Source organism: Trichoderma asperellum, chromosome 2 (genome assembly GCF_020647865.1).
Source record: "Trichoderma asperellum chromosome 2, complete sequence".
Classification (NCBI taxonomy): domain Eukaryota; kingdom Fungi; phylum Ascomycota; class Sordariomycetes; order Hypocreales; family Hypocreaceae; genus Trichoderma; species Trichoderma asperellum.
In genome coordinates, this window is record NC_089416.1 from 34,569 (window position 1) to 54,760 (window position 20,192).

General features: G+C 28.8%; 4 protein-coding genes across 4 annotated transcripts; 3 read left to right on the forward strand and 1 right to left on the reverse strand.

Moving 5' to 3' along the window:
* Positions 1-11,205: 11,205 nt before the first annotated feature.
* On the reverse strand, positions 11,206-13,669 carry TrAFT101_002318 (uncharacterized protein). The gene is made up of 2 exons (XM_024902897.2): positions 13,183-13,669; positions 11,206-13,125 (listed from the first exon to the last, which is right to left on the reverse strand). Exons 1-2 carry the CDS (start codon positions 13,589-13,591, stop codon positions 11,435-11,437), a joined length of 2,100 nt encoding a protein of 699 aa, XP_024754829.2. The 5' UTR covers positions 13,592-13,669; the 3' UTR covers positions 11,206-11,434.
* An 872-nt stretch (positions 13,670-14,541) lies between these two features.
* TrAFT101_002319 (uncharacterized protein) lies at positions 14,542-15,435 on the forward strand (the record flags this gene model as incomplete). The annotated part of the gene is made up of 1 exon (XM_024910830.2): positions 14,542-15,435. One exon carries the CDS (start codon positions 14,542-14,544, stop codon positions 15,433-15,435), a length of 894 nt encoding a protein of 297 aa, XP_024754828.2.
* Positions 15,436-15,485: 50 nt separating this feature from the next.
* On the forward strand, positions 15,486-16,013 carry TrAFT101_002320 (uncharacterized protein; the record flags this gene model as incomplete). The annotated part of the gene is made up of 1 exon (XM_066126568.1): positions 15,486-16,013. One exon carries the CDS (start codon positions 15,486-15,488, stop codon positions 16,011-16,013), a length of 528 nt encoding a protein of 175 aa, XP_065982671.1.
* A 1,584-nt stretch (positions 16,014-17,597) lies between these two features.
* TrAFT101_002321 (uncharacterized protein) lies at positions 17,598-19,472 on the forward strand. Its single transcript, XM_024904689.2, has 2 exons — positions 17,598-18,290; positions 18,347-19,472. The coding sequence occupies exons 1-2, from the start codon at positions 17,814-17,816 to the stop codon at positions 19,373-19,375; spliced, it is 1,506 nt and encodes a 501-aa protein (XP_024754827.2). The 5' UTR covers positions 17,598-17,813; the 3' UTR covers positions 19,376-19,472.
* Positions 19,473-20,192: the final 720 nt, after the last annotated feature.

Below are 20,192 nucleotides of genomic sequence, written 5' to 3' on the forward strand. Positions count from 1 at the left end.
TATTTAAAATAAAGAAAAAAAATATAAAATTAAAAAATTAATTTATATATAAATAAATAAAGAAATAGGTAAATAAAAGTATTTTATAAAATAAAAAAAATATAACTTATTTAAAGACTTTTAAATTTTAAAAAAAAAACTTAAGAAAAATACTTAAATAATTCTGCAGGAATTTTATTAATTATTAAAAGTAAAAATAATAATAAGTCTAGATTAAAGGTAAATTAATTAATATTATTAATAAATTAAAATAGGTTAATAAAAGAATTAAATATTAAAGCAGCCTAGCAAACAGCCTTTACTTTATATTCTTTATATTTAATTTACTTTAACTTTTTAAATTATTAATCCCCTGCTTAATAGCTTTTTTTATTTTTTTAAACTATTTCTTTTTTTAAATATAAAAATACTTTATATATACACTAGCCTTTAACTAAGCCTCCTTTACTTTCTTTAATTTAAAGTTAAAATTAATACCTTTAATTATTATTTTTTAAAGCTAAAATATAAAAAAACTAAAAGCTTTATAATTTAATTATTAATAATAAATATATTATAAGTAATATAAAGAATTTTCTTTAAAAGTAAAATATTTATAATTATATTTTTTATAATAAAAATAAAGCTTTATAATTAATAATATAAATAAAATAAAATATTTAAGTATATTATATTATAGAACTTAAGAAAACTTAAAATGCTTATATTTACTGCTAGCTATTTTATTAATTAAAATTAAAAAAATAAAAAAAGTAAAAATTAATATTTATAAGTAATAAAAAAAGTATAGGTTTAAAAATAAAGTCTTAAAGATAAAACTAATAGAAGGGGAGTATTATATTATAATCTAATACTTAAGGTTATAACAATAAGCCTATTAAATAAGCATAAATAAATTAACTATTAATTTATTATTTAATTATAAATTATTTAATAAAATCTATTATTAAGTATATTAAGTATAACTTAATAAACTTAATTATTAAGTATATTAAAGACATCTAGCTAATTAAATATATAAGTTTATTTTTTATATTTTCTTTAAATAACTTAAATAGCTAGTTATTAATATAGTTTTATACCTATAGATTAAAAAAGCACTTTTAATCTTTACTAGTAACTATTATTATAATATCATTGCCTATAGGTTTCTTAACCTATTCTTTAATATAAACCTAAAGAACTTATTCTAGGTTTATCCCTTGGGAATCTACCCTATACTAACTATCTAGTGTACAGTTTGTTATATCTAGCTATACTATTATTATTTTTAATAATTGGTTTTTATTGTTTTTTACCTTAATTTAATTATTCCTTACTAAAGCCTTAGTTTCTTATATTAAATTTATAAAGCAGATTATTAGCTTTAATATATTCTTTTATAAAAAAAATAAAATTATATTTAATTTAATTTTTATTATAAACCTTTTTTTTAATGCTTTTCTTAAGTCTATTATAGAATTGCTTAATAAAAGCAGGCTATTTTTATTTAACTTTAGAAGCTAAGTCTTTAAACTTAATAGTATAATTAAAATATTTTCCTTTTTAATAAATATTTATAAATTTATTTTTAGCTATACAAATTTCTTTAATATCTTTAAATATCTTAATAAGTTCTTTTTTAAATTATTTAAAACTATTAAAAACTTCTTAAACTTAAGTTAATAAAAGTCTATTTGGGTTATTAAAGTAAGTATTCTATATTAAGTAAAATTATTTAAAAGCAGTTTTTTTAAAGCAAGAGGCTATAAAGGAAGTTTTTTTATATTTTATATTAAAAGTAATTTTAAAATTTTTAAAGTAAGCCTTAAGTTAAATTTAAAAAAAGTAAAGTTTATTAATTTTATTATTAAATATAAGTAAAGGTTATTATTTAATAAATACCTTTATATCTTTTTTAATAAATTTTTTATTATTAAATTTATTTATAAGAATTTTATTTAACTTATATATATTTTTTATTAATTTAATAGCTTTATTATTATTTATATTTTTTTAATTAAGGGTCTTTTTTATAATAATATTTTTATTATTATTTTAAATAAAAAAGAAAGTCTTCTCTAAAGTAAATTAACTTTTAATATTATTTTAAAATATAGTAATTTAATTACTTAAAAAATCTAAAGTATTTTTTTAAATAAAAGTTATTAATATATAATATTTTAATCCTATACCTAGTATAAAGTAATTAGTTTTTAAAGAATAAACCTTTAATATTAAATTTATATTAGTAAAAAAATATAAAGGATTTTATAAGCAGTTTTAATTATATAGCTAATAACTTTAAATAAAAGTTTAATTTAGTTATTATATAAATACTATATTAATAATTAATTATTTAAGCTATATTTAATAAGTATAATAAATAGTTTTATATAGTAAGTTATTTTATTTAAATTACAGTTAGATTATAATTTATAGGCTTATAATAGCTTATAGAAGTAATTTAATAAGGGTGCCTATAAACTATAATCTTCCTTTAATTAATCTATTAAACCTTAGTTAATCCAGAAGTACATACCTCTAGGCTACTAATATATAAACATAGGGTTCAGGTTATAACAATAATTAATCCAGAGGATCCTACCCTATAGGCCCATTATTGCAACTATAAGGGTTAGGTTATAATATTATACTTTTTTAAATAACTTAAATAGCTAGTTATTAATATAGTTTTATATTTATAAATTAAAAAGCATTTTTAATCTCTACTAGTAACTATTATTATAATATTATTGCCTATAGGTTTCTTAACCTATCTGCTAATATAAACCCAAAGAACTTATTCTAGGTTTATCCCTTGGGAATCTACCCTATACTAACTATCTAGTAAATAGTTTATTATAATTTATTTATTAATCTAGCTTAAGATTAATAAATATTATATTAATCCCCAGAAGAATTAATAGTTATTTTTTTAATTTTATTTAAATTAACTAAATATATAAGTTTACTTTTTATATTTATTTAAATAACTTAAATAGCCAGTTATTAATATAGTTTTATATCTATAGATTAAAAAGTATTTTTAATCTTTATATAATAAACCATACACTAGATAGTTAGTATAGGGTAAATTCCTAAGGGATAAACCTAGAATAAGTTCTTTAGGTTTATATTAAAGGATAGGTTAAGAAACCTATAGGCAATAGTATTATAATAATAGTTATTAATAGAAATTAAAAATGCTTTTTAATCTATAGATATAAAACTATATTAATAACTAGCTATTTAAGTTATTTAAAAGAAGTATAAAAAGTAAACTTATATATTTAATTAATTAAATATCTTTAATATATTTAATAATTAAGTTTATTAAGTTATATTTAATATATTTAATAATAGATTTTATTAAATAATCTATAATTAGTTAATAAATTATAATTAATTTATTTATACTTACCCAGTAGGCCTATTATTATAACCTTAAGTATTAAATTATAATATAATACTTCTTTTCTATTAGTTTTATCTCTAAGACCTTATTCTTAAACCTATATTTTCTTTATTATTTATAAATATTAATTTTTGCTTTTTTTATTCTTTTAATTTTTTAGTTAATAAAATAGCTAGCAGTAAATATAAGTATTTTAAGTTTTCTTAAGTTTTATAATATAATATATTTAAATATTTTATTTTATTTATGCTATTAATTATAAAGCTTTATTTTTATTATAAGAAGTATAGTTATAAGTATTTTACTTTTAAAGAGGATTCTTTATATTACTTATAGTATATTTATTATTAATAATTAAATTATAAAGCTTTTAGTTTTTTTATATTTTAACTTTAGAAAATAATAACTAAAGGTATTAATTTTAACTTTAAGTTAAAAAAAGCAGAGGAGGCTTAATTAAAGGCTAGTGTATATATAAAGTATTTTTATATTTAAAAAAAGAAATAGTTTAAAAAAATAAAAAAAGCTATTAAGCAGGGGATTAATAATTTAAAAGAGTTAAAGTAAATTAAGCATAAAGAATATAAAGCAAAGGCTGCTTGCTAGGCTGCCTTAGCATCTAGTTCTTTTATTAGCCTGTTTTAGTTTATTAGCAATATTAATTAATCTGCCTTTAATTTAAATCTATTATTATTTTTATTTTTAATAATTAATAAAATTCCTATAGAATTATTTAAGTATTTTTTTTAAGTTTTTTTTTTAAAATTTAAAAGTCTTTAAATAAATTATATTCTTTCTATCTTATAAAATATTTTTATTTACCTGTTTTTTTATTTATTTATATATAAATTAATTTTTTAATTTTATATTTTTCTTTTTTATCCTAGATAATAATTTTATCTATAATTAATTTATTTATTTCTTTATCTACTAGTGCCTTTTTTAATAGTAAAATATAAAAGACAGCTGTTTTTAATTTTATATTATTAAGTAAATTTAACTTATAGTTAACTTCTTTAATTTTCTTTAAGATTTTAAATAATTTAAGTTTTCTAAAATCTAGTTTATTATTTAATTAATTTATTTTAATATTTAATAGCTTTTTATTATATAAATACTATAGTAAATAAGCTATATCCCCTTTCTAAAGGGTTAGTCCTTTAATCTTTATATAGTTAGTTTATTATTTTATATAATTTTAAATAAACTTAAGTTATTTTTTAAATTCTTTCTATAATTAAATTATATCTTTAGCTAAAATTTAAGCATTTTTTATATTTAAACTATTATAAAGTAGTCTATAGGCTTCTGGTGTAAATCTATAATTAATGTAAAATAGTATAACTTCTATAGACTTTAAAATAAAGCTATTATATTAATTTTATACTATAAGAAGCTTTTTTACCCAGTTATCTTATATAAAGTTAATATAGCATTATAAATATACTTTAATAACTTAATTTATTTTTTTTATTTAATTATTTATTTATAAATAATATATAATACTTAGCTTATAATAAGTATTAAGTTTAGCTATTAATTTTTACTAAAACTTAAAAGTAAAGGTATTTTTTTTATTTAATATAATTTCTGCTAATAATTTATATTTTATAAATATATACTTTATATAGAGATATATTAAATCTTTTATAATATAGGATTTTTTATATAATAAAAAGTAAGCTTACTTAAAGAGCTTATTTATTATTATAAAGATACTATTATAGACTATATTAATTAATAATTCCTTTAACTTTAGTAAATTAATAATATAGTTAAATATAATAGTATATTAATTCTATTTAAGAATTAAAATAAGTTATAATTTCCTATATAGCTAATGTTATTTATTTTTTATTTTCTTATATATATTGTATTTTTTAATAACTTCTTTAATTTTTTATTTAAGTTTTTTAAAGCAGTAATAATATAATATATAGTTATAGGTAGTTTATATACTTTAATATATTGCTGTAATTATACTATAATAAATATTTTAAATTACTTTTAATTATAGTTCCTTTAATACTTAGATTTATTTACTTTATTTTAGGAGTTTATTAATTATAATTACTTTCTTAAGGAGCTGTTTTAGTTATTAATCCTTAATTTAATCTTTAATTTTATTAAAGATAAAATTATATTTTTTTATAATAAATAAAGTATTAATTTTAATTTATTTATAATTCCTTTAATTATTTTTATATAGGATTTATACTTTAAATTTAGGAATTTTTTTAAAATGTTTTTTTTTTAATTTAAAGCATTAGCTCTTTTATTTTCTATTCCTTTATAATAAATAATTTTATAGTTAAAGTCTATTAAAAATTTAAAATAATAAATTTATTATATAAAGAGTTATTATATAATTATAAAGTAAAATATATTTTAATAATTAATATAAACTTTAATCCTATATTTATTTTTTAAATAATAATATTATTATTTTTTAAATGCTTTAATAATTATTAAAAATTCTTTATTATAAATAAAATATTTTAGTTTTAGACTATATAGTTTTTTAAAAAAGAAGGCTACTGGCTTAAGTTTTTTATTTTTATTTTATTACCTTAAGGTTCTTCTTAAGATAAAGTTAAAAGCATTTATTTTAATTTTAATAAACTTATTTAAGTTATATATAATAAATATTAGTTTGCTAATAATAATATCTTTAAGTTTTTAAAATGCTAACTTTATTTTATTAATCTAAAATAGTTTTTTATTTTTTTATTTTTTCTTGCTTTTTTTATTTTTTTTAAGTTAAGTAGTATTAGTTAATAGTTTTATAATTTTACTATATTTTTAAATAAATCTTTAATAATAATTAATAAGTTTTAAAAAGCTTTATAATTCTTTATAGGTTTTTAAAAGTTTTTAATTTTAAATAGCAGTAACTTTATTTAAATTTATTTAAATTTATTTTAGTATAATAATATATTTAAGAAATTTAACTTATTATATATAAAATTAGCATTTATTTAAGTTAATAAAAAGCTTAGCATTTTATAGTTTTTATAATACCTTATAGATATATTCTTTATATTCTTTTAATGTCCTTAAGAAGATTAAAATATTATTAATATAAGCTATTATAAAGTTATTTAAGTATTCTTTAAAAATAAAGTTAATTTTCTTTTAAAATAATGCTGGTGTATTTATAAGTTTTTATAGTATAATTAAATATTTAAATAATTTATATTTTATTTTAAAAGCAGTTATTTATTTATATCCTTCCTTTATTTTTATAAATTTATAGGCTTTTATAAAATCTAGGGCTATAAATTAATTTATGCTTTATAATCTTTCTTTAATTTTAATAATTAATAATAAAGGTATTTTATCTTTAATAGTTATTTTATTAAGCTATCTATAGTTAATAATTAAATAAAGCTTTTTATTTTTCTTTAGTATAAAAATAATAAAATACCCTACTAAAGAGTTTAATACCTTAATATATTTTTTATTTAATTATATTTATAACTATTCTTTAAGTATTTTAAGCTTAATTTTATTAAAATTATAGATTTTATAAAGTTTTAGTAAAGTTCTATCTTTAAGAATAATCTTATAATTTTATTTTAAATAAAGTAGTAGTCCTTCTTTAAGTACTTGCTAGTATAATTTCTTATACTTTTAATATTACTATAATATTTTAGCTAAAGGCTTATCTTTATTAACTTTAGTTTATTTTTTTATTTTTATTAATACTATATTAAGTTTAGCTAGTTTTATATAATATCTAGTAATAATTTTATTAATTTATATAATTTTTGCTTTTTATTATTAATTATTATATTATAATAATACTAATAATTTTTTAAAGTTAAATTTAACTTTTTTATATATTTTTATTTTCTTAGCTTTATTTTTTTTATTTTATTTCTTTTTTTTTAATTATACAGAAGGTTTTAATTATAGGTCTATAAGTATATCTTTACTTTTCTTACCCCCTTCCTAGCCTAGTTATAACTTTAAGGAGATGTCTTCTTCTTAAGTTATTTCTTTTATTTTTTAGTTAATTATAGGGTTATATTTTTCTAACTATAGGTATTTTAATAAAATATTGCAATTTTATAGGTCTAGTATATTAAACTTAATATTTTTAGTTTAATTAATAATTATTATAGGGAGATAATTAATTTTATAGATAATAGTTATTTTTATATTTATATTTATAATACTAAAAATAATTAATAATATTTTTTTAATAATATATAGTATTTTAAGCCAGTCTACTAGACTGTCAGTAATTAAGTTATAATCTAAACTACTGTCTATATAGATCTTAACTAGTTACTGGTTTAAATATCTATCAATTACTAGCTTTTTTTAAAATATTTTAATTAAATTAATAGTAATTATATTTAAAGGGCTTTCTTACTATATTTTAAATTAATATTTCTTATATTATTAATATTTAATTTAATTATTTTATTCTTTAATTATTTAGTAATATTTTTTAATTAAGGTTTTATTTTTTTATCTTTTATTTAAGTAGTTATTAAAGTTATAGTTTTTTTATAAAAGTTTTTAAGTTATTTAGTAAAATTAATATTTCTTTTTATAGTGCTTTCTATAGTATTATATATTATAGTTTAAAAAGTAGTTTATTAAGTAATTTTATACTTTAACTCTCTTTAGTTACTTACTTTATTAATTTATTAATTTATTAAATATATATATTTAATAATATATATTATTATATTCTTTTTAATAATATTTTTTATAATTTTTATTAAAAGCATTAAAAATATTATAAATTAAGGCATAGGTATAGGCATTTTTAAGGTTTAGTTTAATAGCCTTTATTTATTTTTATACTTATTTTAAACTTATCTTTTATAGTAGATATTCTTTAAAATATTATTATTTTTTTTTTTATTTTTCCTCTTCTTTTGCTTATGCTTTTAAAATATATATATAGTTATATTTTTTATTTATTAATTTATAAATATTATATTCTTTATAGTTATAATTAAAGTCTTAAAAGTAATAAAGGTTATATTAATATATATAAAATAAAACTAATTTATTTAACCTTTATAGTTTTTTATAATAATAGTTTATATTCTATAAATAGTATTATAGGCATTTATACTTTTTTTTATTAAACTTTAAGCAAGTTTTATTATATTATAGTTCTTAAGAACTACATTAATAATATTTATTATTATTAATATTATTGCTATTATATATATTTTTAAAGATAACTTTATATTTTATAAAGAGGTATATATTTAAAAGGGTATTAATTTATTACTAATGCTTTTTATTAATTTTATAGAAACTATATTTATAAATTCTCCTGCTTTTATTATAAATAATTTTATTTTTATTAGTTTTTTTATTTAAAAGCTTTTATTTTTTTATAAATTATGCTTTTTTTTATTCCTTAAGGTAATCTTTAGCTAATCTATCTTCTTTTTTAAAGAGTTTATATATAGCTTTTATATTTTATTATTATTTACCTTTATAACTATATTAATATTTTTTTATAAATCTATAGCTAATATATCTTTAGCATTTATAGTTAGAGTTTTATAAATAGTAATTATTATAATTATAATTTTCCTTTTAAATTATAGTTTATTTTTTATTATATTTATAAGTAGTATTAATAGATTTATAGTATTTATAGATTAATTTTATATTAAAGTTTAAATTTTTATTATTAAATAGTTTATAAGAAGTTAAGGTATTAATTTTAACTTTTTTCTAGAGTTTTGCCTTTATTAATTTCTTTAGGTAGTGTCTTAATTTATTTTTATTACTTCTATATATAAAGTATATATTATTATAACAGGCAGTTTAATTAAGGTTATTGTAAGGTAGTTTAATAATAGTATTTATTTAGGCTTTATTAGCCTTACTATTTTTCTTAAGGCTTTTTTTATTTTTTTTTTATTTCTTTTTAAAATAATAATATATTTCTTTATAGCTTAGCTTACTATAAAAATAGTATTTTCTTTTAAACTTAATTGCCTTAATAATATTAAGGTTTATTTATCTTAGTTAAGTTTTATTATCTTTTATAATATATTTTTTTTATTTTTTACTTTAATTTATATAATATTAAAATTTCTATTAAAAGGTTAATTAATAGCTATATTTTTTTAATTTATATTTTTAGCTTTTTTTAAAGTTATAATTATTAATATTAATAGCTTTTTAAATATATTTAATAAATTTAATTTTACTTTAATTTTCTTTAAATAATTTATTTTTAACTTTAGACTTAATACTATTATAATAGACTTCTATTTTTATTTCCTTAGTTTAATTAACTTTAGTAAGCAGGCATAAAAAAGTAATAGTATACTTAAATAAAGCTTCTTTTTATTATAGAAACTTAAGTTCTTTTTTTACTTTTTATTTTTTATTTATAGTTTTAAAGGATTTTTTTAATTAATCTTTAAAGGTTTTATAATTATTAAAGATTTTATTTATTTAAATCTTCATTTTAATAGGTTTTTCTTTTATAGTATTATAATCTATTAAAATAGGCTTAAATTATTTAGCAGTAGTTTTTATAAAGCAGTTAACTGTAAAAAGAATTTAGTTTTTATTATCTCTTAAATTAATTAAAAAATAGCTAAAATAAATATTTAATTTAATAAAGAATTTATTTATCTTTAAGGTATTTTTATTAAAGTTATTAAGTTATTTAAGCTTAATAATTTCTTTTTTTTTTTTTTTTTTATTTTTTAATTACTCTTTTAATTTTTTAATTTATATAAAGAGTAAATTAATTACTGCCTGCTTTATAGTAAGCAGTAGATATTATTTATAAGTTTTTTTATTTATAAAAGTAATTCCTTATTAACTATTACTTGCTATATTTTTATTATTGCCTATAGATCTAGTAATTATTTAAATAAAAGTTATTAATATATAATAAACTATATATTAAATAGTTAATATAGAGTAAATTTCTAAAGGATAAACCTAGAATAAGTTCTTTAAGTTTATATTAAAGGATAGGTTAAAAAACCTATAGATAATAGTATTATAATAATAGTTATTAATAAAGATTAAGAGTGCTTTTTAATCTATAGATATAAAACTATATTAATAACTGGCTATTTAAGTTATTTAAAAGGAGCATAAGAAGTAAACTTATATATTTAGTTAATTAAATGTCTTTAATATATTTAATAGTTAAGTTTATTAAGTTATACTTAATGTACTTAATAATAAATTCTATTAAGTGGTCTATAATTGGTTAATGGATTATAGTTAATCTATTTATACCTACCCAGTAGGCCCATTGTCGCAACCTTAAGTGTTAGGTCGTGACACTTTACTAATAACTATTATTATAATTTTATTACTTATAGGTTCTTCTAACCTATCCGCCAATATAAACCTAAAGAACTTATTCTAGGTTTATCCCTTGGGAATCTACCCTATACTAACTATCTAGTGTACGGTTTGTTACACGCTACCATTACTCTCGAGGCAGGAAAGGAAGTTCTTCGCTGTGGTGTACAAGGCGCAGTCGGCGATGCCAGCAGCCGGTGCGATGACGAGTTTCATTGCGAGGAATAGCATAGCAAGGTCAGGACCTGCTTTTTGCACTGGAAAGCCCATATCCATCCTCTTCTTAGATCTCATAGGACTTTAATATCTTTGCTAGAAAAACAATGGTTATCTCAGCCGGCAAAAGTATAAAACATTAAGCAATAGAAGCATTAATTTAAAACTTAGGAAGTATTAATAGGATTTTATAATAGATAAATCTTTTATAAGCAGCTGGTTCTATTACAGTAATTGCTATAATTGTAATTATTAGCTTAACCTTTTGCTCTGTTTGGCTTAATAGTATAACAGCTTGTTACAAAAGACTTCGACTTTGCTGTTTTAATAGGCAATCTAACGAGTCTCCTAATTTCTAGTCTATTACGCCTAAAGATAATAATCTATAGGCGCAGTCTCGCCATCAGACAATAAACAGTCCTTCCTTCAACCCAGTCATTGTCTACCGTAAATGGTATAAAGCTCTTCCAGATGTAAGGATACACGTGTAGAGAAGCACATCTATAGTAGAAGGATCGTTTCTAACTCGTTCGCCTCTGCTGAAATCCATCCTTCAAGTATTCGTCGCTGTTCTACCTCATAATTTCCTCGGATCAGTCGATCACCTTCTGCAGTTATTGGCCCTTCTGCGTAACCAACTCTGGTAAAACCGAGAGTACCAGAGTGAGCAGTCAGCTGATGCTTTGCTGGCTTGATGAGCAAGAAAAATGGTTGTCGGACTGCAATACAGGAAGAGTCGACTGGAGCGAAAATTTCCTGAGTCCAATACAAGGGCATGGCCCAGATATCCGTCCCATCTTCCGCACTGATTGGTTCTCCCGACTGCGACCTTGATATAAGGTAGCTTTCCGAGTCCCATGTTACCGTCAAGGGGAAGTGAACTCCACATTCGTACGCAGATAAGAAAGCAATGCCCGACGGCCCAACCCGAGACTGTTTGTTTTTGACCAAGCGCAAGAGACGAACTCGAAGGAGGGCCCATCCCCTTGTGACCATTCCGAATGGGTGCTGCTGTGAATAGAGGTCCACGCCAGCGTCCACGAAGCGTGCAAGCTGGCCCCGGTTATGGCGCCATGACCCATATCCAACGACTCCATGGACAGAGGCCCAAGACCACGATGGCCCGCAATAGTGCTGCGGCCGCGTCCCCGTCGGAGAGCTATGAGGGCGGGCCCAGCCCAAGCCATATATAAAATCATCTCGCCACAGACCCGCCAGATAGCCAGTGTTGGACGTACAACAATCCTCTGGAGGCGTAGAGAGACTCAAGAGCTGGCTAGCCATGCCAGCCAGCGCTGGAAGTTTATCCGTCTCCACGGTAAGCTTCCGTTGAGAGAACTGCTTTACGATCTTACGCCAGTCATTCACCTCGGGCTTTGACCGTCCCCTTCGCCCGCTGGCCGCCAAGCGGTAGTCTGTATAGTCCAGATCGCCCACTGAGCAATGGTCTTCGGACAGAAAAGACTGTGTGCACTCGAAAAAGATCTGGGAGGTCCCGAAGTGAAGCGTTCGGATCGATAGGTACCGTTCTTGCAGCGTCCAACCGCGCGTGGTGATCGGCTCGCCCTCTAGCTCCATTCCGTGCTCCGGGTAGGCTACCTGCCTAATCGGGAGAGGAAAGGCGAAGACTTCACCCGATACGCCGTCCATTTCCACCGGTAGGGGGAGGTAGGTTCGCAAACGTTCCGATAGGAAGCCTTCCGCGCTGTCCTGAGCCCGGCTGGCTGCTATCGTGAGGGTGGCATTTCCATATACTTCGATCATTCTGTCGGAGTGGGCGATCCAATCCTGGTAGTCATCCTGTACGATGCAGAGGCTATCCACCCAGATAAAGCGAATTCCAAGCTGGCGGGACACCCAGATCGCATCTTGGAATGTTTGCGGAAGGTCTTGCGTGCCCAGCCCAACTCGAAACTCCTTGATGGTGTCAGTACGGAGAGTTTTTTGTTTTGTCGACCCCCAGCAGTAGCTGAGAGCCACGTACGCGTGAGTCTCGGTGAAAGAGTCGCACAGTACGATTTCCTGGCCATCACGTCTGATCTCCAGCAGCCTCGTAGGCATTGCACTGCCCTGCGCGTGGCCATGGTTCTCGATGCAGTGACTGATCCACTGCTTGACCACTGCCAGAGTTGAGGGGTCTTTTGGCAGTGGCGAAATGGTTCGCCCCTTGACCATGGGAGCTAGAAGACTGTCTGCAGCCGTAAGAAACTGCGCAACACAGAATGGCTGGATTATCTCGGGGACCTTACCGCTGCCCACTGCAAAGCCTAGCCCGCCAATAACTTCGTACAAATTCCACTTTCTTTTTTCGTTCGAAGAATTGAGCAATAGTACCTGAATCCCATCGCGCTTAATTCTGCCGCAGAGAAAAATCCCCTCTTTCTCTCTGTCCGAAGACCAGCCCATTTCCTCGGATTTCTTGTGCCTGGCCGTCGCTACGTCCATGAAGCCTTTGATGACTCGGCATAGATCACAGTTCTCGGCAGCCGTGCTTAGCCCCACAGTAGTTGTTTGATGAGGTGTGAGGTCAGGCTTCGTATTGTCGTCCCTGTGGATGCTGTAAAAAAGAAAATTATTTGCACCTCTCGAGGGACCATATTTGAAATTCGAATGTGCCACTGCGGCAAAGTCGATAGAGCTACAAATACTGCAGAGCATTTTCTAAAGCCCAAATAGATGTATTTAATATTTCCTTGAATGGTTCTTTCCCTGATGACAAGAATAAGATCTTGGATGACTTGTCGATTTGTAGTTATCTGTTGATGACACTTGAAGAGTTAAGCCCACGTAATGTAGCGCAGCACTAGGCGCTAAGGCAGCATTCCCCAGCTATTGAAGCAGGGCTTTGCGATAGTAATAATATTTATTTGCTGCAACTAAATATACCTATAATATATATTAAAACTACACGCCTGACTTTTCCCTATTTGTTTATTCTGCTGTAAGTTATAGTATAGCTTAATAAAAAGCAAACCCCTTTTAGGGCTAGCAGGGGGTATAGCTTAATAAAAAGCACTACCCCTATATAATTTAATAAAGCTTATTAACTATTATATATAAAAAGTAAAATTAAATTTTAATATAACTAGTAACTTTAATTATTTACTTATTTATTACTATTATACTATAAGCAGAATAAAATAAAAATTACTGCATGAATGCAAAGTCTGCTTAAGTTAGTACATTGTAGCAGAGTTTATTTAGTTTTGTCTGATTGGACCAGATGGCACGGACGGCAGAGGAGCCAGACTAGTGCAGTAGCGACTGATGTGGATCTGGTCCAGCTTGCAACTTGAATGTCTTAGTTTCTACTAGAGGGCGGGGAAGGGAATCAGGTTTGGGCTCCATACCTTAAACGTCTCTCAGCTAATATAGCTTGTAATAAACCGCATGCAAGGATGGGTCGTGACAGAGCATTTGGCCTTTTTTTGTAACATTATTTAACTATCTCGCGAGCGATTCGACAATGTTGAAAGGGCTTTCTTACTCTTTACTAGACTATTCTGCAGGGTTTTGAAGCATCCAAACCATCTCCTTAACATTTCAAAGGTGAAGAGTCGTTCCTACCTCAATCTGATCTCTATACTGTCTATACGTCTCTTTCCACTATGTCACGCACCTCATTCAACGACATTCCGCTTCCCATAGCCCGCATCATTTGTGAGAACCTTGCGACGTCTCATAGGCCAAGCCTATACGCATTTGCACTAGTTAACAAGTCGTGCTACAATGCTGCATTGGCGCTGCTCTTCTGCCGCATTGTTCTACGGGTGACCGAGGGAAGTCGCCCGGAGAGGTCTGTTCAACAGCTTCGCCAGGTTCTTGAGCGAACAAATGGTTTTCGGTTCGTCCGTCATGTCGTTTTGGGCGGATTTGGCCGCTGGGAGGAAGAACACGACCAGCTAGTGGAGAATGATATGCAGAGTGATGCTTGCAGATACCCATTTGGGAATACGGCAAATGAAGATGAGGAGAATGTAGAGCTAATCAACATTGCAAGAGTTGAGGCTCAATGGCAAAGCAGCTGGTATGTAGATAATAACGTGTGGGATCTGCTCGCAGACTTTATCCCTGATTTACCTGGCCTCTCGGATGTGATTTTCGACTGTTCAACTCAATATCTGCCCCGTCTACTCCGTGTTTTACACCAACACCATCCTCAGTGCAGACTACATCTGGGCTCCTTCGATATATACCGTCCCGACGGGAGCTTAACGCCCGCTGAGCAAGTCGAACTCATCACATCACCACTCTTGCACACAATCTATCTTCGAGATCGTTCACAGGAGGGTTATGGGCCGGATGGCGCTCCAACATACGGCGCGGACGCCGTGCGACGTATTATTGCCGGGCTGGCGCCGAATTTGAAGAAAGTAGCTGTACTAAATACACATGCGGGCTGGTCACCAGCACTCGCGGAGGCTCTGCACAAGAGCGACCGGCATGGCTGGGTTTCGCACTCCCAGATAACGAGACAACCAAGCGAACCAAGGGCTCACTAGATTACCTGCAACTCGTCAGCTTTGAGCCTCTCAACGATATTCGTGAGTGGATGTCGTGTATCGACGATTCTACATTGCGCGTGTTAAAACTTGAGCGACTCGTTAGCGAAAATGCCCTTAAATATCTTGCCACAGAATGTCGCTTTCCCAAGTTGGAAACCTTGGTCCTGAACATGGTGACCACTAACGTATCGTCTCCTCTGCCTAGAAGCCTATGGAGTGCTACGGGCAACTTCCTTCTCACTTTACCTCCTTTACTTGCATTAGGTCTTCCAGGAACAACGAACAGTACGCTTTTACGGCCAGTTTTTGAGCACCATGGCGCATCGCTGCGGACGCTGTGGCTTTCTGGTGAGACGGCTTCGCCCAAACTCATCAAGCACCTAGTTCAAAGTTGTCCCTCTATTTGCAAGCTGGGACTTCAAATACAGCGGTCCAAGGGCGATGCCACAGAGGTTACTACATATGCTACGCTCGGATCGCTACCAAAGCTGCAGGATTTGTCCCTACCCTGGACTGCTCTGATACTCGCGTCTTGGCTGAGCAAGAAGGTGATGACGATCCCGATGCTAAGTTAGAATCGCCCAACGACCCATCATTTGACGAGTTTGACCAGCAGATGCTGTTGGTACAGCTTGACTATTCCCGCTATCCGCGTAGGGGCCACGTACGTGACGCATTTATTAACTGTGCTGTCGATGGAGACCTCGCACATTCCATCTTCACTGCTGTTTCGTTAGGAAAAGACAAGGGTGCAAGTTCTCTGCTGCTAAGCAGACTGAAGATTAGCGTTACGGGAGGATGCAATTTGGAACGAACCGAAGTGATTACATCCTGTCTATTGTGGTCAACGAGCTATCACGTTCATGGATCGTTGAACGCAACCCCAGAGAAGTTAGAGATGGAGCACGGGAGTTAACAGTCTATGAGTGCACGAGCAAAACTCAGCAGCAACACCCATTGCGAAGTGACGACCTTGATCCAGAGGTATATAAAATTTTTCAAAGGATTTGGTTGACGAATGGTAGGGATGGTGAAAGCTGGCGAAAACAGTGGCATAGTTTACCCCTTTTGAGTGATATATCCTTGGGAGCGGGCCGCGTAGAAAATAGTTATTGTTAGTTTGATATTATTTTTAAAAACTGTTATTGGTGATTAGTTAGACTAAACCTCGGCCGTATATGTAGATATAGATACTTTCTGTAACGCCTTTATAAGTGGCTATCCAAGTGATAATTAAGCAATTAATATTTTGAACTTATTATAACGATGCCTAACAAGTGCTCACTGGGATTGCTAGGCGCATTTTGGTAAGAAAGAAATATATCTCAAGGAGTCTACACTCTTGGAAATCTCGCAATTATAAGGTTAATAAAAATCCTTTGTTTTGCCTATTATATATATTCTGCGTGCGCATGGGAATAGAATAAGAGTAGATGGAAAACTACTATATGATCCAATTTACAAGAGGATAAAAATAAAGGTAAACACAATAAAAAAAACTACCTTAAATATAAACTTAATTTTTAAAAACAATATTCTAGAACTTATATAAATAAATTATAAAACTATATATATATTAATATTAGCTTTAACTTTTATAATAAAACTATTTTTTATAAAAATCTGCTATATTAAAGTTTCTAACTAGAAAGTATAAAATATAAAAACCATAGGAGGGTAGCAAAGTTATAGTAACCTATACTATCTAAAAAACTAAATTACAAAAAAAAAAAAATTTTTTTTTTCTTATAAACATAAACTTTAAAGCAGTGCCTAGTATTTATAGACCTAGACATGCTGTAAACTAACCTAGTAACAAGTTCAGGCTCCTTTTTAATACTTTCTCTTGGGAACCTATGCAATTATTTATAATATATCTGCTGGCAAGATATAAAAGGGCTTTTGCTAATAACTTCTAGTCTTGTATGCACCTCTAAAATACAAGAAAAACAAGCATGTGATTTTACTAGAATAATAGAAACCGTTTGACCCCACTTTTTGCAAACACATGGCATTAATATTGAAAAAAAAAAGCAAAGAATCTGCTAGACGCTCGAGATACCGAGGTAACTTGACAACATCACCTGACTGTACTTAATAGGCAGTAATACTGCGCAATGGTGACCTGCTTTTCAGGCGTGGCTCATGCTAATAACTCCTGACCACCGCTTAACTTATTGCCAACGCTATAAGGAAGGCCAGGGCAGATGTGAATTTGGTTGATCATTTTCCTTGCGTAATATTCGACCGTTGTAACTTCCATTTCTCTCCTATTATATTTTATTTTCAGTGAGATCCATTGTTACCACTCGGTGACACCAACCAACTACTCTCTGCCTGCCAATTGCTAAAGAGAGTTGCCTTTAATTGTCAAAATGCGGCTCGCTGCTTTGTTGAGAGCATCACTTGCCATGGCGATCGGCAAGCATTCTATGGCTGTACTTGCACAAGTAGGTGAGACTTGGTATGAGAAACACCCTGGCATGTCACGCATCACCCGTGTCAACCAAGACACGAATCAGATCCTAGATGAATTTGGCCGGACTCGGTTCTTCCATGGCACCAACGTCGTGATGAAGGAGGCACCATGGTATCGACCAATGGACTGGGTACCTGGTGTCTCCTCATTCGGCGAGCGGGACATGCAAAATTTGAAAGATCTCGGTCTCAATGTTGTACGGCTTGGCCATCACTGGGCTGGCGCTGAACCCGTGCGCGGAAACTACAATCAGACATTTTTGGACATTATGAAGAAGCAGACCAAGATGGCTGAGGATCAGGGCATCTACATCTTGGTGGACGTGCACCAGGATGTCTTGGCTCGTCAGTTGTGTGGTCACGGCGTTCCTGATGTAAGCGCACTCGCGATCACATACTCCTATGTCCTATACTGATGGAATGATAATAGTGGTTTGTTAAGCAGGGCTGGGTGTCTAATATGAAAGGATTTCCTGTTCCCTTGAAGATGAAAGCGTTTCCCGTTGATGATAAGGGTTTCCCGAGCCCATCCTCTATTTGCAATAGTGTCGACTGGAGTCTGAGCTATACGTCTATAGCCGTAGCCAATGCATTTGGTAGGCTTTATAACAACTATGATGGGCTAGGAGACGCCTTCGCAGCATACTGGAAGAAGCTGGCGTCTGAGTATGTCGATACAGCTAATGTAGTTGGATACAATTTGCTAAATGAGCCGTGGGTTGGCGATATGTGGTCAGATCCGACTCTTCTTGTTCCTGGAATAGCAGATCATAAAGTCATGGAAGCGCTTTGGAATCGTGCAAGCAAGCAAATTCGCAGCGTGGATAAGGAAAAGCTTATTTGGTTTGAGGGTGCAACGCTAGACATCCTCTCCGGCTTTGAAGATGCCCCCCTGGGAGATGGTTCTAAGTCCGTGCACTCGTTTCACTACTACAATCCGCCACAACTAGGTTCAATCTCTGATACCCTTGGCAACCGCCGTAAAGACAGCGAGCGTTTGAAAACGGCTGGAGTGCTAACTGAACTCACCTTCTGGATGGGCGACGACAAGCAGATGAAAGATCTAACGGACGCGATGTTGGCGACGGACGCAAACATGGTTTCTTGGATGGGATGGGCATATGAAAACCTGTACAATGGCACATCCGGTCAGCCCTATCCTGAGTTAGCAAAACACTACAGCCGCGCATATCCTGCCGCCATCGCAGGCAAGCCAAAGATGTTTAGCTTCGATGAAAGCTCGGGCACTTTCAAACTTAAATTCATATCTAATCCCGAAATCGACGCTCCCACCGAGATTATTCTACCGTCTCCTTCTTTCCCAAATGGTTATGAAGTGCAGATCTTGCCGGAAGAAAGCTTCATCCAGTATACACGAGATGCGCGTACATTGGCTTTGTTTACGAACGAGAATATTAAAAACGCCACTGAAGTATCAGTTATAGTCTCGCGTAAATAGTTACTTTTATCAACTCTGCTATGTTGCTTTTATTTCTTCTATAAGATAGAAGCCACTTTGCGGAGGACTTGCCTCATAGAAGAAATCACGTCTCGTGTCAAAATGAACCTTTAAGCTGGTTGTCAATCTCCCCATTCCCGTACTTAGAAGTATGAGAACAAATCTCCCTGCTACTGGCCGCTCCAAAATTCGACGTCCTTTTCCGTGGTAGACCTTTTGCCAACCTTTTCATGTTTGAACTAGTCAACCCAAAACCTTTCCGAGTTTCCTGGTTCGCCTTCGTCTTTTACTGTTTTTAATTAACGAAGAATGAATCATGAAGTATATGTGCCATCTTTCTTCTTGCGTCCCTTGTGGTTCCCCTAGTCTATGACGCAAATGCGGGAGACATTTGCGGGCCATGTTATGTTCCCTTTCAATGTAACATCAGCTTAGTGTTTAGCAACTATGTACTCTAGGAGAGCGAACCGCCTAATATATGATTAATCATGCTTAGTGCGCATATTGCTATTATAGGTCAAATAAAACAACTCTACTAGAGTTGATCAGACCGTTACCATTGTAGGATTGATGTACTAAAGACAAAGAGCAAGAATAAAAGACAGCCAAGCAACAGTGAGAACGCCGTCAGTTTGGTTGAAGAGCCGAAAGACTCTTGATGGTCTAGGGCTTCCCTGAGGAATGTAGAATGTATGTATTGCACGAGGGTGTCGGCGTAGGAGAGATGTGGGATGTGGATATGTGTAACTAGCTTACTTAGTGGACGTTGATAAAAAAAAACAAGTAAATTAGATACACAAAGCCTCATCTGGGCAAT

Bases quoted from the DNA above. Each gene is read 5' to 3' on its own strand.
- TrAFT101_002318 (XM_024902897.2), bottom strand. From the start codon at position 13,591: ATGCTCTGCAGTATTTGTAGCTCTATCGACTTTGCCGCAGTGGCACAT. The intron at 13,126-13,182 runs GTAAGGTCCCCG...TTACGGCTGCAG, and splicing joins AGGCTTTGCAGTGGGCAGCG to ACAGTCTTCTAGCTCCCATG.
- TrAFT101_002321 (XM_024904689.2), top strand. From the start codon at position 17,814: ATGCGGCTCGCTGCTTTGTTGAGAGCATCACTTGCCATGGCGATCGGC. The intron at 18,291-18,346 runs GTAAGCGCACTC...GAATGATAATAG, and splicing joins GTGGTCACGGCGTTCCTGAT to TGGTTTGTTAAGCAGGGCTG.